The sequence below is a fragment of the Bombina bombina genome, chromosome 4, assembly GCF_027579735.1.
Source record: "Bombina bombina isolate aBomBom1 chromosome 4, aBomBom1.pri, whole genome shotgun sequence".
In the NCBI taxonomy this organism is placed as follows: Eukaryota; Metazoa; Chordata; class Amphibia; order Anura; family Bombinatoridae; genus Bombina; species Bombina bombina.
In genome coordinates, this window is record NC_069502.1 from 497,433,175 (window position 1) to 497,458,564 (window position 25,390).

Sequence of the window (25,390 nt, forward strand, 5' to 3'; positions counted from 1 at the left end):
ACATATTGTGTTTATGCTTCGACATGCGTGAGATGTGGCTTAGGCAAACGTTGGAACGTACAGGTTTAAGCTGCGCAGCCTTTTAGGCTTGGCGCGCTTTTAGCTACAGCAGGGGCGATCCTGTATGGTGCACCACGCGACCAGGTGTGGTAACACTGATTCTTCCTGACCGTGCGGTTTTCCGGAGACGAATCGGTTTCTCTCTTGGGCCTGGGTCATAGGAGGTGGTGAGTGCCCAAGCCATTGGGGGTATAAAGGTGCCATTTATCTTTTCCTATTGTCCTTTTTTATAAGCACACGCTATGGAGGACTCTGATGCCTGTCTATATTAGGAGGAGTCTACGGTGTACCCACCTGCTGAATTATGTTCCACTTGCCTTGATAAAGTAATTTTATTTAAGAAAGCTAATATGTTTAGTACTACTGAGCCTTCCACCTCTGAGGAGAGGAGTCTCTGTCCCGTGAGGTGCGTACCCTACAATAATCTCCTATTGCACATGTAGCTTCCCATAGCACTCCTAATCCTCCATGTGTGGGGGGGGGGCCCTTTTACTGCAAGACTTTACTGAGCAGTTACAAACGGCAGTGTCTGCGGCCTTTAATGCTTTACTTCGCCCTTCAAGCAAAAGGTTAAATATTGCTATCCTTCCAAGGGGTCATCTACTAGCTTATTGGATTTATCGGATACTAGATTATGCGCTGATGAAGATACCATAGATGGATGGGGCTCCACGCTTGCTAAGTGCACTACTATCCCTCTTGTCGTTTAAGGAGCCCATGGATAAAAAGGAACTCTGTTAAGAAAGATGTTTCAACATACAGGTATTTGTTTCAACCGACAGCGGCTGTTGCTTGAGCGGCGACCTACTGGTGCGACTCATCTGAATTGATCCAGGTGGAGGGTCTCCTCAACGCGATCCAGGAAAGAATTAAGGCCTTAAGGGTAGCTAATTCTTTTATTTGTGATGTAAATATGCAGATTATTCGCCTGAAGGCCAAGGCCTCAGGTTTTTCTGTGCTAGCCTGTAGGGTACTCTGGCTGAAGTCTTGGTCTGCGGACATGACTTCGAAGTCTAGACTTATTTCCCTTCTGTTTAAGGGTAAAATTCTCTTTGGTCCAGGCTTGAACTCAATCATATCCACGGTTACTGGACGCAAGGTTGCCTTTTTACCGCAGTATAAAAAGAACAAACCTAAGGGACAAGGTCCTAATTTTTACTCCTTTAATGTAAACAAATCCCAACGTCAGCAGCCCTCTACGAAGCCTGAGCAGTCCAAGGGAAACCTCCTTAGTCCTGGAATAAATCCAAGCAGAACAAGAAGCCTGCCTGAAAGGGCGGTCCCCGATCCGGCCTTGGATCTGGTAGGGGGCAGACTATCTCTATTTTCAGAAGCTTGGTTAGGGGACGTGCAAGCCCCGTGGGTATTGGAGGTCATTGCTCAGGTATACAGGATAGATTTCAAGTCTCATCTTCCCAGGGGCAGATTCCTCTTATCAAACCTGTCTTCAAGGCCAGAAAAGAGAGAAGCTTTTCTAGGGTGTGTGAGGGATCTCTCCTCCTTGGGGGTCATTGTACAAGTACCTCCAGCAGAGAGAGGTCTGGGATACTACTCAAACCTCTTTGTGGTACCTAAGAAGGAGGGTACTTTTTGTCCGATTCTGGACCTAAAGTGCTTAAACAAATTCCTGGCTGTCCCCTTGTTCAAGATGGAGACAATAAGGGCCATTCTTTCCTTAGTCCAGGAAGAACAATTCATAACAACGATAGACCTGAAGGATGCCTACCTTGACGTCCCTATACACAAGGAACACTTCAAGTTCCTAAGATTTGCGTTCCTGGACCAGCACTTCCAGTTTATTGCACTTCCATTTGGTCTAGCTACTGCTCCAATAGTTTTTACGAAGGTTCTAGGGGCTCCGCTTGCAGTGGCCAGAACCAGAGGGATTGCAGTGGCGCCGTACTTAGACAATATTTTGTTTCAAGCACCGTCCTGTCGTCTGGCAGAGGACCATTCGGAAGCCCTTCTTTCTCTTCTTCAATCTCATGGATGGAAGATAAACTTAGAAAAGAGTTCTCTTATTCCCAGTACCAGGGTGGAGTTTCTGGTACGATAATAGACTCCATATCCATGAGGATATTTCTTACAGAACAGAGACGTTACAAGCTATCTTCCAATTGTCTTGTATGGAGGTAATTGTACTCATGGTGTCCTACATGGACATCATCCCCTTTGCCTTATTCCATATCAGACCTCTTTAGCTGTGCATGCTGCGACAGGGGAACAGCAATCATTCAGATCTGTCTCTGCAGATTTCTCTGGACAGCCGGTCAAGAGAATCGCTCTCCTGGTGGCTCTGTCCAGATCACCTATCCCAAGGGACATCCTTATTGAGACCATCCTGGGAGATTGTGACTACGGACCTGAGTCTCACAGGATGGGGAGCCCTTTGGGGTGCCAGGAAGGCACAGGGCCTATGGACATGAGAGGAATCCCTTCTCCCGATCAACATCTTGGAGCTTTGAGCGATCTTCAATGCTCTGAAGGTTTGGTTCATTCTGCGTTCGGCCCAGTTTATCAGATTCCAATCAGACAACATAGCCTCGGTGACTTACATTAACCATCAGGGGGGAACAAGGAGCTCCCTAGCAATGAGGGAAGTATTTTGGAATCTGGTGTGGGCGTAGGCTGTCAGCGATCCACATTCCGTGTGTGGACAGCTGGGAAGCAGATTTCCTCTGCAGATAATCCTTTCATCCGGTGAAATGGTCTCTCCATCCCAAGGTGTTTGCGGAGATTTGCGACAGATGGTGACACTGGAGATAGATCTCATGGCGTCCAGGCTCAATTCCAAGCTACCCAGATATGGGTCGGGGGCCCAGGGATCCTCAGGTGGAGCTTAGAGATGCATTAGCAGTGCCTTGGAGGTTCAATCTGATCTACATTTTCCCGCCATTACCACTTCTATTTCGTATGGTGGCCCGCATCCAGCAGTAGCAAACATCAGTGATTCTAATTACTCCATCGTGGCCTCGGAGGATGTGGTTCGTGGATCTTGTGGGGATGTCTTCATCTCCTCCATGGTTCCTCGTTGCATCTATCATAAGGTGTGGAGGACCTACTTATTCTTGTGTGAAGAGCGTGATTTTCCCTGGCATAAGGTCAGGGTTTCCTGGATTCTTTCCTTTCTCCAGGATGGTCTGGAATGGGCCTTTTGGCTAACTTCCCTAAGGGACAAATTTCGGCACTATCTGCTTTACTGCACAGGAGGCTCGCTGAGCTTCCGGACGTCCAGTCTTTTGTTCAGGATCTGACTAGAATCAGGCCTGTGTTTCGTTATAACGCTCCTCCTTGGAGTTTAAATCTTGTTCTTAAGGTTTTGCAGAGGGCTCCGTTTGAGCCTATGCACGACCTTGATATTAAATTTCTTTCTTGTAAGGTTCTCTTTTTACTGGCTATTGCTTCGGCACGCAGAGTATCTGAGATGGCTGCCTTGCAATGTGAGCCACCTTACCTAGTATTCCATACTGTTAAGGCTGTTCTTCATACGGGGTTAGGTTTACTTCCTAAGGTTGTTTGAGATCGCAACATCAATCAGGAGATTGTTGTTCTTTCCTTGTGTCCTAGCCCTTCCTCTTCGAAGGAGTGGTTTCTTCATAATTTGGATGTGGTTCGGGCCTTGAAGTTCTATCTTCAAGCTACTAAGGAGTTCAGGCAGACTTCTTTGTTGTCTATTCTGGGAAGCGTAAGGGGCCGAAAACCTCGTCCACTTCCTTATATTTTTGGTTGAGGAGCATTATTTGCTTAACATATGAAACAGCGGAACATATGCCACATCAGAGGATTAATGCTCATTCAACCAAGCAGTGGCTTCCTATTGGGCCTTCAAGAATGAGGCTTCTATGGAGCAGATTTGTAAGGCGGCTACCTGGTCCTCCTTACATACCTTTTCCAAATTTTACAAATTTGACGTTTTTGCTTCGGCTGAAGCAGCTTTTGGGAGAAAGGTTTTGCAGGCTGTAGTGCCCTCAGAATAGGGTCTGCCTCTCCTTTTTTACCCTCCCGTTTCATTCAGTGTCCTCTAGAGCTTGGGTATGTTTCCCACAAGTAAGGAATGAATCCGTGGACTCTGCTCATATTAAGATGGAAAACATAAATTATGCTTACCAGATAATTTCCTTTCTATCTGTATGAGGAGAGTCCACGGCCCCCGTCCGTTTTCTCCGTTGGGCCGACCAAAATTTTTTGTTTTCTTCTAGCACCATTTATACCCTGATATTTCTCCTACTGTTCCTTGTTCCCTCGGCAGAATGACTGGAGGATGAGGGGAGTGGGGGGAGGTATTTAAGCCTTTGGCTGGGGTGTCTTTGCCTCCTCCTGGTGGCCAGGTTCAGTATTTCCCACAAGTAAGGAATGAAGCCGTGGACTCTCCTCATACAGATGGAAAGGAAACTATCTGGTAAGCATAATTTATGTTTTCTTTCATTTTGATGAGAGTGCATGAGACCCCCACCATTTGTTTTTGGGTTTAGTATTTTCTTTAGCACATCTTTTTTCCCTGCTGCTATTGTGGCTTTTATTCCTTTTTCTTACCTCATTTTGCTGACTATATGTTAGACTGAGGTACATGTGAGGTGGCAGGGGTTTTATAGAGCTCTTCTTTGGGGTTTGGGAATCTTTTTCCTCCTCCTAGTGGTAAGGAAGCGTAATTCCCAGGAGTAATGGATTGTGGACTCATCACTATGAAAGATTTGAATTTATCAGGCAAGCTTAAATTATTACTTGTTGTTTTGAGACATATATATCATTGGTATAATTTATTTTTGCCCCTTCTTGAAGTGTTTTAAAATTGTAGACACATGTTGACATCTCATGTTTATGAACTAATTTTTGTAGGTAATAGTTCTGTTTTTCAGTTGTGTGGTGTATGCACTGTAGTTTTTCCCAGGCTGTTGAGTTTCTGTACAGATGAAGAGATTGTGTATCCTCTCAATATTGTTTACTGCTGCTGCTTCAAAGGTTTGGATACACCCAGACCTCAAACAGACTTAAATATGGCATGTTGGCTCCCAGGGACCTCCTTTACACTGTAAGACAAAAGGCTTAATTTGTGAAGATGCGAATGCAGCTTTAGGGCGTCTTCGGTTGTAGACTCGCATGAGTGAGCCTGCATTTGATAGTAACAAAGCAACATTCATCCGACCACTACTTCTTAACTTACTATGCCAACCCTACCTGGGTGATTTATATGCCCCTGCTCGTGTGCAGGAAATCGGCCAAGGAGGCGGCGTTGCATAAGCGTCTTATGCAATAATAAATGCTTTCCGCAGTTCCAAGCAGACAGGGGCGGACACCTCAGAAGTGGCTTTTGTAATGATATATGTGGGCAGCGTATTGCTCCCCACTAGCTGAGATCCCCAGCAGGAAAGGTTGGAGATGTCTTAATCTGTCCATCCTGCCATTGTTAAATGGACCTCAGTGTATACCTTGTATGCGGGGAGGTGTTCCAATGGATTTTCTTGCTGGGTCTTCCCCCATACTGTTTCCTCTTTATCTTATGATTCAATGCTGATCAGCTTTGGTCTTTATATACAAATGGTGTACTTCAGTTTGTTTTTAATTGCTTTTTGGGAATGGGGTTATACAGTATATACTATAACGTTTCTCCTATTTGTATTAATTTGGATTGCAGCTTTTCAGGGCTGTTATCTTCATATTCCCAGCCCTTTGCTAGTTTTTCTAGTTTTTTGTTCTTCCTTTGAGTATATTCACAGCTATAAGGATCTTTACAGATGTCCTTGCCACTTTGCTGCAACACATCAGGTCACGCCATCGCAGTGTCTGCTTATCTTGACAATAAATCATTAGGGCAGTTGGCAGCATGTCAAACTTTTATGATGTTCCTGTATCTTCATGCCTATGGTTGACAGTTAACTCTCCAAAAGATTTTGAATTCCTCAAGCAGAGGTGTTTATTTCTGAGCATTATCACAAATTTGTTTGACAAATAAAATGTCAAGAGACTGTAGGCATTCAGAGATTCAGCTTTTATTCACACAAGCAATTATGGAAATATGATGATGGTACAATAAATAAAATGTCAATGGTACAATAATATTGAAAGTAGTTGCTTTTCAAAATAGAACATCCTATATTATAAAACCATACCTTGGGCTGACACCCACGCACACCAAGCCATTTGTCAAGGGCATGTTATATATTCACATTCATGGTAAACTAGCCACATATATACAGTAAATGATACCTTTCAAGTAAAATCTTGATAGAATTTTCTTCTAGATTGTTTCTCCGAGAGAAATTAGTTCTTAATAATATTTAGAGACACAGGAACCCTAAGTTTACTGTGTTTTTAAGGGTTTGAATAGTTGTAATTAGTTTTATGGTAGCAGTCCATAAAAGGGACATTATATACTTCTTGCTTTTGTATAAAAATTGTGCTTTGTTTCTCATTCACTATAGGCCACAAAGCAAAATCTGGAACCTAGGTTATCAAAATGTTACAAATGTGCCTATACCATCAATATGATTTGCAGATTATAAAACAATAACAAAGCACAATCCTTAAATAGTTGTTATAGGGAATCTGTATTTTTATTCTATATACAGTATAAGCAGTCATTGTACAGCAAAAATCTGTGTATTATAAAAAAACTTAATAAAAATGTAATTGTCTTTACAATATGAAGTTGCACAGCAGTCCAGAAATACTTTATTTAAAAAAAATAAATCTTGCTCAGACAGCAGCATTTTTCTAGGTTGAAATTTACACAGAATGTCTCAACATAAATGCTGTATACACTCCAAAGCCAGCTATATGTTGTACTGTTTTCTCTTAGTGTTTATTTTTCTCTGATAAAGGTGGTAACTGGTAAGAGTCCACGATTCATTACTCTTAGGAATTACCTTCCCTGCCACTAAGAGGAGGCACAGAGTCCCAAACCTCAAGAACTCTTTATAACCCATCCCACCTCTATGGTAGTTAGACTTATCTTTGCCTCCCCTGAAGGAAGGTGAAGAATAATGACGTGCAGATGATTTCTTCATTGAGAGTGGTTCTCAGACTTAGGGACAGTCTACAATTGAATTGTTATTGTTTAAAAAAATACATAATCCCTTTATTACTCATTTCATTAGTTTTGCATAATCAACACAGTTATATTAATATATGTTTTACCTTCTTGATTACCTTATATCTAAGCATCTTCTGGGAGCCCCGTGATCACATGACTTTATTAATTATCTATTGAGTTGCATTTAGTACTGTGTTGTGCTAACTCTTACATATTTTCACGGGCATGAATGCAATGTTATCTATATGGCCCACATGAACTACCAGTCTCCTGTTGTGAAAAGCTAATAAAAATGCCTGTGATAAGAGGCTGTCTTTAGTGGCTTAGAAACGGGCAGAAATTTAGAGGTTTAAATGTTATATAGTATATTAATATAACGATGTTTGTTGTGCAAAGCTGGGGAATGGGTAGTAAAGGCATTATCTATCTTTTTAAACAATAACGATTTTAGTGTAGACTGTCCCTTTAAGGCCCATTTCCCCTCAGAGTTCACTGTTTGCCAAAAGGGAAGTTTAGGGTGTGCCTTATTTTCTCTTTCCCATTAATTCTTTATTAAAGGATGTTTTGCTTACGTTAGAAATTTAGGATGTTTTTGGAGAGGGGTTGTTTAGATTCTTATTTTAAACCTACTAAAGAATCTTCTAAGGCTTTTCCAGTGGTTTATGCTGTAGCTGGGATTATTTCTAAAAGGGCTTATTTGCAGGCAGGCTATCTTTTCAGACCTGCTATTGCTGACATTTCTGTTGTTGCTTCCATTTGGTTTAATAGTCTTTCTTATGAGATTTCTGAGGATTATTACAGTGAAGATTTAACCTTATAGGTTTGCTTAAATGTGCTTATTTCTTTATTGGAGATGCTGTTTTCGATATCATTAGGATTAATGCTAAGAGCATGTCCTTGTCTGTGTTATCTAGACTGGCCTTATGGTTAAAATCTTGGTCTGCTGATGAACCTCTTGAATATTTATTTTCAAGAAAAAAAATTGTTTGGGCTGATCTAGATTACATTGTTTGCAACAATACTGGTGGTAATGGGGCTTTTCTTCCCAAAGATAAGAAACTTAGGGGTAAATATAAGGCTTCTAGTTGTTTTCATTCCTTTCGTCAAAGTAAGGAGCAAAAATCAGATTCCTCCACAGCTAAGAAAGGTTCCTCAGGTTGGAAACCAAGTTCTAATTGGAACAGGCCTAAGCAGACCAAAAAGTCTACTCCTGCTCCCAAGTCCGCATGAAGGTGTGTCCTCCAATCCAAAATCTCTGGTAGATGGGGCAGGTTAAGTCTCTTTCAGGAGGCATGGCTTAAAAATGTATCATATTCTTGGGCAGAAATAATTGATTGTGGTATCATATTCTTGGGCTCTGAATATAATTTTGAAAGGTTATCGGATACATTTCAGATTAAGACCTCCCAGAGGAAGGTTTCTTTTGTCAAATGTTCAGAAGAATCCTTTCAAAGCTCAGGCTTTCCTTCATTCATCCTTGGATCTGGAATCCATGGGTGTGATGATTCTTGTTCCTCTGCTGGAACAGAGAAAGGGATTTTATTCAAATAGTTTTATTTTTTCCAAGAAGACGGGAACATTCAGACCCGTTTTTGATCTAAAAGTCTGTCCCAACTTTGAAAATGGAGACTATTCTGTCTCTTCTGCCTTTCATTCAGCAGTTTTATGTCCACAATACATTTAAAGGTTGCTTACCTCCATATTCCGATTCACAAAGATCACTTTCCATTTCAGAGTTTTTTATAGACAAGCATTTTCCGTTTATTGCTCTACCGTTTGGCCTGGCTACAGCTCCAAGGATCTTCACAAGGGTTCTAGGAGCTCTTTTGTATGTCATAAGAGGTCAGGGAATAGATGTGTTTCTTTTCCTGGACAATATCTTGGTACTAGCTCCATCTTTACATTGAGCAGAATCTCACACCAACAAACTTTTATTGCTTAAAGACATTATACACATTTTTTCTATGCATAAATGTTTTGTAGATGATCCATTTTTATAGCCCATACAGTTTTGTTTTTTAAAATGTATAATTTTGCTTATTTTTAAATAACATTGCTCTGACTTTCAGACTCCAAACCAAGCGCAAAAGTTTTAGGAGAATACCGTCATATACCTACTCCAGCTTGCTCCTGTTTGTTTAAAGAGTCATTTCATATGCAGAGGAATGAGGGTGTGTGTGTGTCTTTCCCACTTGCAGTGATTGTTCTAGCTACCTTTTTAACAGAGCTAAATTGGGAACTTCTAAGTAAGTTTTTAAATGACTTTATACTGGATTTTTATATAAGTATCTGTGCATATTATTCTTTATAGTAGTGTCTATTACATGCAGCTATATGAAAATTGGTGTATAGTGTCCCTTTAAGAGTTCTTTACTTCCTTAGACAAAGGTTAATTTTCTGGGGTTCCAAATAAATTCAGTTTCTTTCATGTAATTGGCAAGAGTCCATGAGCTATTTACGTATGGGATATACAATCCTACCAGGAGGGGCAAAGTTTCCCAAACCTCAAAATGCCTATAAATACACCCCTCACCACACCCACAATTCAGTTTTACAAACTTTGCCTCCCTATGGAGGTTGTGAAGTAATAAAGTAAAAAAGTAAAAGGTCTTTTAAAACTTCTCATAAAGTTGATGAAATTTCAAATGACCGACAATATACTGAATTATCCTCCTCTGATGAGGATCTATCTGATTCAGAAGATCCTACCTCAGATATTGACACTGACAAATCTACTTATCTCTTTAAGATGGAGTATATTCGTTCCTTGTTAAAAGAGGTGTTGATTACTTTGGATATTGAGGAATCTAGTCCACTTGATACTAAAACTAGTAAATGTTTAAATTCTGTTTATAAGCCTCCTGTGGTTACTCCAGAGGTTTTTCCAGTTCCTGATGCTATTTCTGATATGATTTCAAAGGAATGGAATAGGCATGGTACTTCTTTTATTCCTTCTTCTAGGTTTAAAAAGTTATATCCTTTGCCAGCAGCTAGATTGGAGTTTTAGGAAAATATCCTTAAAGTTGATGGGGCTATTTCTACTCTTGCCCAACGTACTACTATCCCTATGGAATATAGTACTTCTTTTAAGGACCCTTTAGATAGGAAACGTGAATCTTATCTAAGGAAAGCTTATTTATATTCTGGCTATCTTCTCAGACCTTCCATTTCTATGGCTGATGTTGCAGCTACTTCAACTTTTTGATTGGAAAGCTTGGCACAACGGGAAACAGATCCTGATTTGTCTAGCATTGTTCGCTTGCTTCAACATGCTAATCATTTTATCTGTGATGCTATTTTTGATATCATCAAAATTGATGTTAAATCTATGTCTTTAGCTAGAAGAGCTTTGTGGCTCAAATATTGGAATGCTGACAGGGTCTTTCTTTCCAAAGTAACAATTTATTTGGTTCTCAGTTGGATTCAATTAGTTCAACTGTGACTGGAGGAAAGGAGTTTTTTTTACCTCAGGATAAAAGATCTAAGGGTAAATCTAAAGCTTCTAACCATTTTCATTCTTTTTGACAGAATAAGGAACATAAAGCCAATCCTTCCCCCAAAGAATCTTGTTCCAATTGGAAACCTTCTTCAAGTTGGAATAAATCAAAGCCTTTTAAGGAACCAAAGCCAGCCCCCAAGTCTGCATGAAGGTGCGGCCCTCATTCCAGCTCAGCTGGTTGGGGGCAGATTACATTTTTTCCAAAACATTTGGGCAGATTCTGTCCAAAATCAATGGATTCAGAGTATTGTCTCTCAAGGGTATCGAATAGGATTCAGAGTAAGACCTCCTGTGAGAAGATTTTTTCTCTCACATGTTCCAGTAAATCCAGCGAAAGCTCAGGATTTTCTGAAGTGTGTTTCAGATCTAGAGCTTTCAGGGGTAATCATACCAGTTCCGTTTCAGGAACAGGGTATGGGGTTTTATTAAAATATATTCATTGTCCCAATGAAAGAAAATTCATTCAGGCCAGTTCTGGACTTGAAAATTTTGAATCGTTTTGTAAGAGTGCCAACTTTCAAAATGGTGACTATAAGGACTATTCTACCTTTTGTTCAGCAAGGTCATTATATGTCCATGATAGACTTACAGGATGCATATCTTCATATTCCGATTCATCCAGACCACTATCGGTTTCTGAGATTCTCTTTTCTAGACAAGCATTACCAATTTGTCGCTCTTCCATTTGGCCTAGCGACAACTCTAAGAATTTTTTCAAAGGTTTTTGGTGCCCTACTCTCTGTAATCAGAGAACAGGGTATTGCGGTGTTTCCTTATTTGGACGATATCTTGGTACTAGCTCAGTCTTTACATTCTGCCAAATCTCACACGAATCAACTAGTGTTGTTTCTTCAAAGATATGGTTGGGGGATCAATTTACCAAAAACTTTGTTGATTCCTCAGACAAGGGTCACCTTTTTAGGTTTCCAGATAGATTCAGTGTCCATGACTCTGTCTCCAACAGACAAGAGACGAATAAAATTGGTTTCAGATAGTCGAAACTTTCAGTTTCAATCATTCCCTTCAGTGGCTATGTGCATGGAAGTTTTGGGTCTCATGACTGCAGCATCGGACGTGATCCCCTTTGCTCGTTTTCATATGAGACCTCTCCAGCTTTGTATGCTGAATCAATGGTGCAGGGATTATACAAAGATATCACAATTAATATCCTTAAATCCCAATGTTCGACTCTCTCTGACTTGGTGGTTAGATCACCATCGTATAGTTCAAGGGACCTCTTTTGTTCATCCAACCTTGACTGTAATCACAACATATGCAAGTATTTCAGGTTGGGGAGCTGTCTGGGGATCTCTGACAGCACAAGGGGTTTGGAAACTTCAAGAGGCGAGGTTACCAATCAATATTTTAGAACTCCGTGCTATTTTCAGGGCTCTTCAGGTTTGGCCTCTGTTGAAGGGAGAACCATTCATTTGTTTTCAGACAGACACTATCACAATTGTGGCATATGTCAATCATCAGGGTGGGACCCACAGTCCCCTAGCTATGAACAAAGTATCTTGAATACTTTCATGGCGGAATCCAGCTCTTGTCTAATTTCTGCCGTACATATCCCAGGTGTAGACAATTGGGAAGCGGATTGTCTCAGCCGTCAGACTTTACATCCGGGGGAGTGGTCTCTCCATCCAGATGTGTTTTTTCAGATTGTTCAGATGTGGGGTCTTCCAGAAATAGATCTGATGGCTTCCCATCTAAACAAGAAACTCCCCAGGTACTTGTCCAGGTCCAGGGATTTTCAGGCGGAGTCGGTGGATGCGTTAGCAGTTCCTTGGTTTTACCAACCTGCTTATATCTTCCCGCCTCTAGTTCTTCTTCCAAGAGTGATCTCCAAGATCATCATGGAACAATCGTTTGTGTTTCTGGTAGCACCAGCATGGCCTCACAGGTTCTGATATGCAGATCTTCTCCGTATGTCCAGATGCCAACCTTGGCCACTTCCTTTAGGAACAAACCTTCTGTCTCAAGGACCGTTTTTTCCATCAGGATCTCAAATCATTAAATTTGAAGGTATGGAAATTGAATGCTTAGTGCTTAGTCATAGAGGTTTCTCTGACTCAGTGATTGATACTATGTTACAGGCTCGTAAATCTGTTTCTAGGAAGATTTATTATTGAGTTTGGAAGACTTATATTTCATGGTGTTCTTCTCATAAATTCTCCTGGCATTCTTTTAGAATTCCTAGAATTTTACAGATTCTTCAGGATGGTTTGGATAAGTGTTTGTATGCAAGTTCCCTGAAGAAACAAATCTCTGCTCTTTCTGTTTTATTTCACAGAAAGATTGCTAAGCTTCCTGATAGTCACTGTTTTGTGCAGGCTTTGGTCCGTATCAAGCCTGTCATTAAATCAATCTCTCCTCCTTGGAGTCTTAATTTGGTTTTGAAGGCTTTACAGGCCCCTCCTTTTGAGTCTATGCATTCTTTGGATATCAAACTACTTTCTTGGAAAGTGTTGTTCCTTTTGGCTATCTCTTCTGCTAGAAGAGTTTCCGAATTATCTGCTCTTTCTTGTGAATCTCCTTTTCTGATTTTCCGTCAGGATAAGTCAGTTTTGCGGACTTCATTTAAATTTTTACCTAAAGTTGTAAATTCTAACAACATTAATAGGGAAATTGTTGTTCCCTCTTTTTGTCCTAATCCTAAGAATTCTTTGGAGAGATCCTTACATTCTCTGGATGTTGTAAGAGCTTTGAAATATTATGTTGAAGCTACTAAAGATTTCAGGAATACTTCTAGTCTATTTGTTGTCTTTTCTGGTACTAGAAAAGGTCAGAAAGCTTCTTCCATTTCTTTGGCATCCTGGTTGAAGCTTTTGATTCATCAGGCTTATTTGGAGTCGGGTCAGGCCCGCCTCAGAGAATCACAGCTCATTCTACTAGATCAGTTTCCACTTAGTGGGCTTTTAAGAATGAAGCTTCAATTGATCAGATTTGCAAAGCAGCAACTTGGTCTTCTTTGCATACATTTACTAAATTCTACCGTTTTGATGTATTTGCCTCTTCAGAAGCAGTTTTTTGTATAACATTTCTTCAGGCAGCTGTTTCAGTATGATTCCTCTGCTTATGTTTTAAGTTTTTTCTTTTCAATTTTGAAAAAAACTTATTTTTTTGGATGTGGATTTAATTTTTTCAGCGGAAAATGGCTGTTTTGATTTTATCCCTCCCTCTCTAGTGTCTCTTCTGTGGAGTTCTACATCTTGGGTATTACTATCCCATACGTCACTAGCTCATGCCAATTACATTAAAGGAAACATAATTTATGTAAGAACTTACCTGATAAATTAATTTCTTCCATATTGGCAAGAGTCAATGAGACCAACCCTTTTTATAGTGGTTATGTTTTTTGTATAAAGCACAATTGTAGTGCCAGTTCCTTTTTTTGATGCTTTCAACTCCTTTTTCTATCACCCCACTACTTGGCTATTTGTTAAACTGAATTGTGGGTGTGGTGAGGGGTGTATTTATAGGCATTTTGAGGTTTGGGGAACTTTGCCCCTTCTGGTAGGATTGTATATCCCATATGTCACTAGCTCATGGACTCTTGTCAATATGAAAGAAATGAATTTATCAGGTAAGTTCCTGCATAAATTATGTTTTTCATGAGACTTTCTCTAACAGATTAAAGAAGATTGAAGTTGGTCTCGGCCTGTCAAAATCTTCAGTTGCTCCAGTTTTCACTGTTGCCCTTTGTATTGAAGTAAGACTACTTCGGCTTTGTATGTTTTAACAGTGGTGCAGAGATTATACTCTGTTGTCTCAGAGGATTTATCTAGATTTCAAAATAAGACAGTCTCTGTCTTGGTGGTAGGATCACCAGCTTGTTTTGCAGGGGGCTTCTTTTGCTAGTCCTGTTTGGTCTGTGATCACTACAGATGCAAGTTTTTCAAGATGGGGAGCTGCTTGGCGTTCTCTGACAGCACAGGGAATTTAGGTGGCAAGGATGCCTTTAAACACCTTAGAACTTTGTGCAATTTTCTGAGCTCTTCGAGCTTGGCCCTTACTGAGAGGAGAATTATTTCTCCAGTTCCAGTCAGACAATATCACAGCCGTGGCTTATGTCAGCCATTAAAGGGACAGTCAACACCAGAATTTTTGTTGTTTAAACCCTTTATTACCCATTCCCCAGTTTTGCATATCCAACACAGTTATAATAATACGTTTTACCTCTGTAATTATCTTGTATCTAAGCCTCTGCTGACTGCCCCCTTATTTCAGTTCTTTTGACAGACATGCAGTTTAGCCAATCAGTGCTCACTCCTAATTCACTTTACATGCATGAGCTCAATGTTATCTATATGAAACATGTGAACTAATGACCTCTAGTGGTCAAAATGTATTCAGATTAGAGGCAGTCTTCAAGGTCTAAGAAATTAGCATATGAACCTCCTAGGTTTAGCTTTCAACTAAGAATACCAAGAGAACAAAGCAAAACTGGTGATAAAAGTAAATTGGAAAGTTGTTTACAATTGCTTGCCCTATTTAAATCATGAAAGTTTTTTTTGGACTTGACTGTCCCTTTAAGGGGGACTTGCAGTCCTATAGCCATGAGTAAAGTTTCTTGAATTCTCCCTTAGGCAGTGGCAAATTGCTATTTAATTTCAGTCGTCCACATCCCAGGTGTGTTCAAATGGGAAGTGGATTATCTAAGTATTCAGGTTCTTCATCCAGGGGAATGGCATCTTCATCTGGAAGTGTTCTCTTCATCTGGTTTTCAATCATTTGTAGATTTTTGGGATCTTTTGGAAGTAGATCTGATGGCCTCTCAGTTGAACAACAAACCTCCCATGTAGTTTGCACAGTCAAGGGATCCTCAGGCAGAGTTTATGGATGCTCTGATAGCTACATGGTCATTTCAGCTGGCTTATGTGTTTCCTCCTATGGTACTTCTTCCAAGAGTAGTTTCTAATATCAGGCAGGAGAATTCATCAGTGATTCAAATTTCTCCAGCCTGATCCTGCAGAGTTTAGTTTGCGGATCTGGTTCAGATGTCTAGTTGCCCTCCCTGGCCTCTTCCTCTAAGGCTGGATATTGTTTTCCAAGGTCCGTTTTCCATCAGGATCTGAAGTCTCTAAACTTGATAGCATGGATTGAACAGCTGACTTTTAGGCATAGCGGAGTCTATGATTGAAACCCTGATTAAGCCTTGAAAGACAGTTATTATAAAGTTTGGAAAACTTTTATTTCTTGGTGTATTGTTCATGGTTTTCCTTTGCATTCTTTCAAGATTCCTAGAATTTTTGTTTCACAAGAAAAATGCTAATCTTCCTGATATTCATGGTTTTGTTCAGGCTTAGTGTGTATTAGGCCTTTTATTAAAACCAATTTCTCCACCTTGGGACTTGAATCTGTTACTGAAGGTTTTCCATTTGAGCCTAAGCATAAGGTGGACATTGACTTTCTTTCCTTAACACATTTGTGTCTTCTAGCTATTAACTCTGCTTGAAGAGTTTTTGAACTTTCTGCTCTTTCTTGTGATTCTCCTTTTTTTGATTTTTCATCAAGATAAGGCAATTTTAAGAGCCAAACTTTATTTTTTTCCTAAGGTTGTGTCCTCGGATAATCTAAGCATGAAAATTGTTGTTCTTTCTTTGTGACCTAATCATAAGAATTCTTCAGAGAGGCTTTTTCACAATCTGGATGTGGTTAGATCCTTGAAGTTTTATTTTGATGTTAATAAGGATTTCAGACAAACTTCGAGTTTATTCACATTTTTGTTTCTAAGCAAGGTCAGAATCTAATCTTCATTGCATACTTTCACTAAATTCTACAATTTTGATGTTTTTGCTTCTACTGAGGCAGCTTTTGGTACAAAGGTCCTTCATTCTGTTGTTTCTATGTAGTTTGCCTGTTGGTTATTTTTAAGTGATTAAAAAAAAAAAAACTATTTATGTACTTTCTTTTTAGGGTTGTGGATTTAATTTCCTTATGGAAAAAATATGTTTCTTATCCCACCCAATCTTTTTATTACTCGTGGACTCTCCACAGCTTTTGCACTGGTCCCCAGGAGTAATGAATCTTGGACTCTTACCACTTTTATGAAAGAAACCATAATTTATGCTTACCTAATGAATTAATTTCTTTCATAGAGATAAGATCCCAAGAGAACCCTCCCTTTTTTCCCCAGCTCTTTATTTTTTTTCCTACCTTTTTTGCTTGGCTATATGTCAGACTAACCTCAATTGAGGTGGAAGGGGTTATATAAAGCTCTTGCTGTTTGGGAATATTTGCCTCCTCCTAGTGGCAGGGAAGGTAATTCCCAGTAGTAATGGATTGTGGACTCTTACCACCATGAAAGAAATTATTGTATCGGGTAAGCATAAATTATGTTTTTATGGCGGATTTACAATTGTGTTTAATATGTCATAAATAGTATGTGGACTATAATCTTCAATTGGGTTCATATTTCCTTTGCACATCGTCAAGCTTCTCCACATTGGGTTTCACATGGGATCGTTTTTTAGGTTGCTGAAAATGTATTAGTGTCTATAGCCAGTGATTTATGGATTTAGGAAGAAGTCTCCATATTTATGGTGAGAATTTTTCAAGGGTTGTGAATTTTTAATGGGGTTAAAGAAGGCTTTAGTAGAGCAATTTTGAAAAATCAAAATATAATTTTTTTAAACTTTTCAACATTTTTATAAATACCCTTTGTTATTTTCAAAAAGTGACAGAGAGGAACAGTGACATTGCAAGCACAATCACACATTGATTAAGATGCACTGAAGTACTGTCAAATTATATTTTTAATTTTGGACTGTGACTTCATGTTCTAAAACATAAGTATGTGTTATATCCATTAAGGAATGCCATTAACAGGCATATGTTTAGCAAGTTTTACTTATTGCATATGTCTGAGCCCTCACAAGCAGTAGTTCCTAGGAAGATCTCAATTGTGGCTTTTTTCCCTCTGAACCAATGTTGTATTTGGTACTAGCCCAAAAATTCTGAATATAACATACTATTATTAGAAAAAAGCTGATTTATTCTTGACATGAATACTTAAAATGATATATTTGTGATGTCTTATGTTTATTAAATCTAGAATCAATCTGAGGGGGCAAATACCCGGGAATTTTCATACTGTTATACTGTTTTAAAGGAATTACTATACAGGATACTTTTTAGGACACTGTGGCTTTTTGGAGTGCAGATTTGTTGTTCTGGATTATTTAATAAAGTCTGCACAGGAGACGATTACTCCAGCACCATTGAAATAATGTCAGCACACTGCTATCAAGTAATTTCCCAGAAGAATGTCACTGGCTAAACACATGCTTGAGCAATCTAATTCTGTAAGACTTTATGAAGAAATTTAACACAAATTATAAATTTGCATATAACAAAAACCCATAAATTCATTGCAGGTGAGATTATTAGTATTTTATCCTAACCACCATGTAATACATTTGTGTATTCTTTTTGTTGCAGCTTGCTTCAAAGTCCTTCCCTCTCTGCATGCGGCAACTTCACAAGTCTTTAAGAGATAATCACCATCTGCGTCATGGAGGTCGCATGCAGTATGGCTTGTTCCTCAAAGGGATTGGTCTAAGTTTAGAACAGGCCCTCCAGTTTTGGAAGCTGGAATTTATAAAGGGCAAAGTGGATGCAGAAAAGGTTTGTTGCTTCATCTGTCATTTTTACCCTTATAGTTCAACTAAAGCATTATTCCACTCTTTAGAATTATGTAAATAAGTTTACCATCAGGACAGGGACATCTACACTCATGCCATCTTTGTAGAAACTAATATTTAAACAAAAAACAAAAAAAAACTAAATGTGAAGAAAAAAAAACCCTCTAGTGTAGAAAATGTTCAAAGTTCTCTAAACACATATAGTTATATTTACATGGGATCCATATTCAGTGATTAATATGTTACCCTTTAGCCTTACCAAATAAATGGTCTCAAGATGAATTTCCTTCTATTAAGGTGGAACAGGGTTTGACAAATTCTGTGAGCCAAGAAGTTATTTCAGGCTCCTAACTATATAAAAATGTGGATAGCATTGACGTTTTTTCTATGTGTTTTTAAGACCATTGCAATACAAATGTTAGAAATTCCGAATACTGTGTGGTTTTCTGGCTTAGAACCACATTACCCTCCCCTATATTTTACTTTTACCATGATTTTGGGGGTTTTCAAATTCAGCCGCCTTTATCTCTTGAAAACCTTTTTTTCTGTTTAATACATCATATCTTAGCAATATCAATAAGTAAAATAGAAATGTAGCCCAAATGACACTTTTAATGTATGAAACACAACTAACATATGGTCATGATAATGTTTGGATGGTAACAAAAATGTTAATTAAAAAAATACTTCAAATTATATTTCTCTTGTTAAGTGTGTTCAGTCCACGGGTCATCCATTACTTATCGGATATATTCTCCTCCCCAACAGGAAGTTGCAAGAGGATCACCCAAGCAGAGCTGCTATATAGCTCCTCCCCTCACATGTCATATCCAGTCATTCTCTTGCAACCCTCAACAAAGAAGGAGGTCGCGAGAGGAGTTGGAGTTTTTACTTAATTATTCTTCAATCAAAAGTTTGTTATTTTAAATGGCACCGGAGTGTGCTGTTTTTTCGATCTCAGGCAGTATTTGGAAGAAGAATCTGCCTGCGTTTTCTATGATCTTAGCAGGCGTAACTAAGATCCACTGGCTGTTCTCGACATTCTGAGGAGTGGGGTAACTTCAGAAAATGGGAATAGCATGCGGGGTCCCCCGCAAATGAGGTATGTGCAGTACAATATTTTCTGGGAATGGAATTGACTAAGAAAACACTGCTGTTACCCATATGATGTAAGTACAGCCTTAAATGCAGTAGTAGCGACTGGTATCAGGCTGATAAATGTATGCGCAGTCGAGTTATTTTCTAGGGACTAGAATTTGACTGAGAAAATACTGTTAATACTGAAATAATGCTTAAGCCTTATCTGCAGTGGAAGCGACTGGTAGCAGGCTTAGTGATAACTTTGCATGACATTAAAAAAGTTTGTTTTTAAAACGTTTACTGGCATGTTATTCGTTTTGTGAGGTACTTTGGTGATAAATCCTTTTGGGCATGATTTTTTTCCACATGGCTAACGTATTTTCTGCATAGAAACCGTTATATCAGGTCTCCCACTGTTGTAATATGAGTGGGAGGGGCCTTTTTTAGCGCCTTGTTGCGCAGTTAAAATTCTAGCAAAGTCTTCCTGCTTCTTCCTCCTTGATCCAGGACGTCTCTAGAGAGCTCAGGGGTCTTCAAAATTCGTTTTTGAGGGAGGTAATCAGTCACAGCAGACCTGTGACAGTGTGTTTGACTGTGATAAAAGCGTTAGATCTTAATTTGATATCCGTTTTTGGGTATTGAGGGGTTACCGTTAAGAATTGTTGACTATAACTGAATTAGTTCTTTGTTATTCAACTGTGTTTTTAAAAGCGCTGCAGCGTTTTTTATATTGCTTCTAAACTTATTGAAAGTAATTTCCAAGCTTGCTAGCTTCATTGCTAGTCTGCTTAAACATGTCTGATACAGAGGAATCTGCTTGTTCATTATGTTCAAAAGCCGCTGTGGAGCCCAATAGAAATATGTGTACCAATTGTATTGATATTACTTTGAATAAAAGTCAATCTGTACCGATAAAGAAATTATCACCAGACAACGAGGGGGAAGTTATGCCGTCTAACTCTCCTCACGTGTCAGTACCTTCGTCTCCCGCTTGGGAGTTGCGTGAGATTGAGGCACCAAGTACATCAAGGCCCTTACAAATAATTTTACATGATATGGCTAATGTTATGAAAGAAGTATTATACAATATGCCCGAGTTAAGAGGCAAGCGCGACAGCTCTGGGTTAAGGACAGAGCGCGCCGATGACACGAGAGCCATGTCTGATACTGCGTCACAATTTGCAGAACATGAGGACGGAGAGCTTCATTCTGTGGGTGACGGTTCTGATTCGGGGAGACCGGATTCAGAAATTTCAAATTTTAAATTTAAGCTTGAGAACCTCCGCGTGTTGTTAGGGGAGGTGTTAGCGGCTCTGAATGATTGTGACACGGTGGCAATCCCAGAGAAATTATGTAGGCTGGATAAATACTATGCGGTACCGGTGTGTACTGACGTTTTTCCTATACCAAAAAGGCTTACAGAGATTATTAGCAAGGAGTGGGATAGACCCGGTGTGCCTTTTTCCCCTACTTCGATATTTAGAAAAATGTTCCCTATAGACGCCACCACACGAGACTTATGGCAGACGGTCCCTAAGGTGGAGGGAGCATTTTCTACTTTAGCCAAGCGTACCACTATCCCGGTGGAGGATAGCTGTGCTTTCTCAGATCCAATGGATAAAAAATTAGAGGGTTACCTTAAGAAAATGTTTGTTCAACAAGGTTTTATATTACAGCCTCTTGCATGCATTGCGCCTGTCACTGCTGCAGCGGCATTCTGATTTGAGTCTCTGGAAGAGGCGATTCGCACAGCACCATTGGATGAGACTTTGAGCAAGCTTAGAACCCTTAAGCTGGCTAATGCGTTTGTTTCGGATGCCGTAGTGCATTTAACCAAACTTACGGCTAAGAATTCCGGATTCGCCATACAGGCGCACAGAGCGCTATGGCTTAAATCCTGGTCAGCAGATGTAACTTCTAAGTCTAAACTACTGAACATTCCTTTCAAAGGGCAGACCTTATTCGGGCCCAGCTTGAAGGAAATTATTGCTGACATTACTGGAGGTAAGGGCCACACCCTTCCTCAGGACAGGGCCAAATCAAAGGCCAAACAGTCTAATTTTTGTGCCTTTCGTAATTTCAAGGCAGGAGCAGCATCAACTTCCTCCGCTCCAAAACAGGAAGGAACTACTGCTCGTTACAGACAGGGTTGGAAAGGCAACCAGTCATGGAACAAGGGCAAGCAGGCCAGAAAGCCTACTTCCGCCCCTAAGACAGCATGAAGACAGGGCCCCCTTTCCGGAGACGGATCTAAGGGGGCCCTAAGGTTTGCCTTTCTAGACAGGCATTACCAGTTTGTAGCTCTTCCCTTCGGGTTAGCTACGGCCCCGAGAATTTTTACAAAGGTTCTGGGCTCACTTCTGGCGGTACTAAGACCACGCGGCATAGCGGTGGCTCCGTACCTAGACGACATTCTGATACAAGCGTCAAGTTTTCAAAATGCAAAGTCTCATACAGAGATAGTTCTAGCATTTCTGAGGTCGCATGGGTGGAAAGTGAACGTGGAAAAGAGTTCTCTGTTACCACTCACAAGGGTTCCTTTTCTAGGGACTCTTATAGATTCTGTAGAGATGAAGATTTACCTGACGGAGTCCAGGTTATCAAAGATTCTCAATGCTTGCCGTGTCCTTCACTCCATTCCAAGCCCATCAGTAGCTCAGTGCATGGAAGTAATCGGCTTAATGGTCGCGGCAATGGACATAGTGCCATTTGCGCGCCTGCATCTCAGACCGCTGCAACTATGCATGCTAAGTCAGTGGAACGGGGATTACTCAGATTTGTCCCCTTTGCTAAATCTGGACCAGGAGACCAGAGATTCTCTTCTCTGGTGGTTGTCACGGGTTCATCTGTCCGAAGGAATGACCTTTCGCAGACCAGATTGGACTATTGTAACAACAGATGCCAGCCAACTAGGCTGGGGAGCAGTCTGGAACTCCCTGAAGGCTCAGGGATCGTGGACTCAGGAGGAGAAACTCCTCCCAATAAACATTCTAGAATTAAGAGCAATATTCAATGCTCTTCTAGCTTGGCCTCAGTTAGCAACACTGAGGTTCATCAGATTTCAGTCGGACAACATCACGACTGTGGCTTACATCAATCATCAAGGGGGAACCAGGAGTTCCCTAGCGATGGTGGAAGTCTCGAAGATAATTCGCTGGGCAGAGTCTCACTCTTGCCACCTGTCAGCGATCTACATCCCAGGCGTGGAGAACTGGGAGGCGGATTTTCTAAGTCGCCAGACTTTTCATCCGGGGGAGTGGGAACTTCACCCGGAGGTATTTGCTCAACTGATTCGTCGTTGGGGCAAACCGGATCTGGATCTCATGGCATCTCGCCAGAACGCCAAGCTTCCTTGTTACGGATCCAGGTCCAGGGACCCGGGAGCGGTGCTGGTAGATGCACTAGCAGCCCCTTGGGTTTTCAACATAGCTTATGTGTTTCCACCTTTTCCGTTGCTACATCGACTGATTGCCAGGATCAAACAGGAGAGAGCATCAGTGATTCTGATAGCGCCTGCGTGGCCACGCAGGACCTGGTATGCAGACCTAGTGGACATGTCGTCCTGTCCACCATGGTCTCTACCTCTGAGGCAGGACCTTCTAATTCAGGGTCCTTTCAACCATCCAAACCTAATTTCTCTGAGGCTGACTGCATGGAGATTGAACGCTTGATTCTATCGAAGCGTGGTTTCTCGGAGTCGGTTATTGATACATTAATACAGGCTCGGAAACCTGTGACCAGAAAAATTTACCATAAGATATGGCGTAAATATTTATATTGGTGTGAATCCAAGAGTTACTCATGGAGTAAGGTTAGGATTCCTAGGATATTGGCTTTTCTACAAGATGGTTTAGAAAAGGGTTTATCCGCTAGTTCGCTAAAGGGACAGATTTCTGCTCTGTCTATTCTTTTACACAAACGTCTGGCAGAGAACCCAGACGTCCAAGCTTTTTGTCAGGCTTTGGCTAGGATTAAGCCTGTGTTTAAAGCTGTTGCTCCTCCGTGGAGCTTAAACTTGGTTCTTAAAGTTCTTCAGGGTGTTCCGTTTGAACCCCTTCATTCCATTGATATTAAGCTTTTATCTTGGAAAGTTCTGTTTTTGATGGCTATTTCCTCAGCTCGAAGAGTCTCTGAGTTATCTGCCTTAGATTGTGATTCTCCTTATCTGATCTTTCATTCAGACAAGGTAGTCCTGCGTACTAAACCTGGGTTTTTACCTAAGGTTGTTTCTAACAGGAATATCAATCAAGAGATTGTTGTTCCATCATTATATCCTAATCCTTCTTCAAAGAAGGAACGTCTTTTGCATAATCTAGACGTGGTCCGTGCCCTGAAGTTCTACTTACAGGCAACTAAAGATTTTCGGCAAACTTCTTCTCTGTTTGTCGTTTACTCTGGACAGAGGAGAGGTCAAAAGGCTTCGGCTACCTCTCTCTCTTTTTGGCTTCGTAGCATAATACGTTTAGCCTATGAGACTGCTGGACAGCAGCCTCCTGAAAGAATTACAGCTCATTCCACTAGAGCTGTGGCTTCCACCTGGGCCTTTAAGAATGAGGCCTCTGTTGAACAGATTTGCAAGGCTGCAACTTGGTCTTCACTTCATACTTTTTCCAAATTTTACAAATTTGACACTTTTGCTTCTTCGGAGGCTGTTTTTGGGAGAAAGGTTCTACAGGCAGTGGTTCCTTCTGTTTAATGTTCCTGCCTTGTCCCTCCCATCATCCGTGTACTTTAGCTTTGGTATTGGTATCCCATAAGTAATGGATGACCCGTGGACTGAACACACTTAACAAGAGAAAACATAATTTATGCTTACCTGATAAATTTATTTCTCTTGTAGTGTGTTCAGTCCACGGCCCGTCCTGTCTTTTTTGAGGCAGGTTCTAAATTTTAAATTATAACTCCAGTCACCACTGCACCCTATAGTTTCTCCTTTCTCGTCTTGTTTCGGTCGAATGACTGGATATGACATGTGAGGGGAGGAGCTATATAGCAGCTCTGCTTGGGTGATCCTCTTGCAACTTCCTGTTGGGAAGGAGAATATATCCCATAAGTAATGGATGACCCGTGGACTGAACACACTACAAGAGAAATACATTTATCAGGTAAGCATAAATTATGTTTTTTGTTACATTTCAATGCAGGTTTTCTCATTTATCAGACATCATTGATATTTAATTTAATATTTTTTTTTTTTTTAAATAAGTTTTTATTAGTGAAAATGGTACAAAACCACATAACAGAACAATTTTACTCGACATAATAGGTAACAGGATTACATTCGAACATTCAAAGGTTAAATGGCATTCCAAGAAAATCAGTTTACCCAACTCAATGGTCAAGCCTATAGGATAGTCATTCATCAGCTGTGTATTCGCACGTTACAAGTGTTATGTATTGGTTTGTCATAGGAAAAATTTTGTTTCTTTTTTTTCAATATTTTGGGTATCGTATGGCCATTTACGCCATACCCATTGAGCCTGACAGTTAAGGAAGGTAAAATAGGAAACTTATATAGTGTGTATGCTTGAGAGTAATACTGGTAGGAGTAGACACCCACCTCTCTTAAAAGGGAGGGGGGGGTATTGGAGGGGAAGCAGAGGTATCAGGAGGAGGGGGGGGGGAGGGGCAGAGCAATGAGGGGCACCTCAAGCCTGACATAGTGAGGCGCTTCCTCTAGGAGAGGTAAATGACATAGTCGCAGGAGGGTCGCTAGGTTTGAAGAAAAAGGGGCATCATGTAGTCGGCTTTAGGTAGGTCTCAACCAAAGTGGTCGGAGCCTGTTACATGACCACCACATATGGAGCGGGGTACCTATCTCTCCACACTCTCTCCAACATAGGGGCGAATGCTCAGGGTACAGAGTCAGAAGTTTGGTCGGCACTAAGTGCCATCTGGTGATGATCTTGAAGTAGAGTTCATACATTGTAGCACAATGAAGTGCGGATTTAGTCAACTGTATCGCCTTAGTCCAGTCAAGTGTCGTAAAAGTGAGTCTCAATTCTGCTTCCCAGGAGGCCATATGTCTAGTTTTCACTAGTGTGGGAGGTCCCAAGAGGGATCGGTAATGGGCAG

General features: G+C 40.5%; 1 protein-coding gene across 1 annotated transcript in view; it reads left to right on the forward strand.

Moving 5' to 3' along the window:
- Positions 1 to 25,390, forward strand: part of PRIM2 (DNA primase subunit 2) — a 513,890-nt gene that overhangs the window by 293,487 nt on the left and 195,013 nt on the right. The window contains exon 10 of the mRNA XM_053710405.1: positions 18,033 to 18,218. Within this exon, the coding sequence (XP_053566380.1) occupies positions 18,033 to 18,218 (186 nt within the window). The remainder of the gene's footprint in view (positions 1 to 18,032; positions 18,219 to 25,390) is intronic.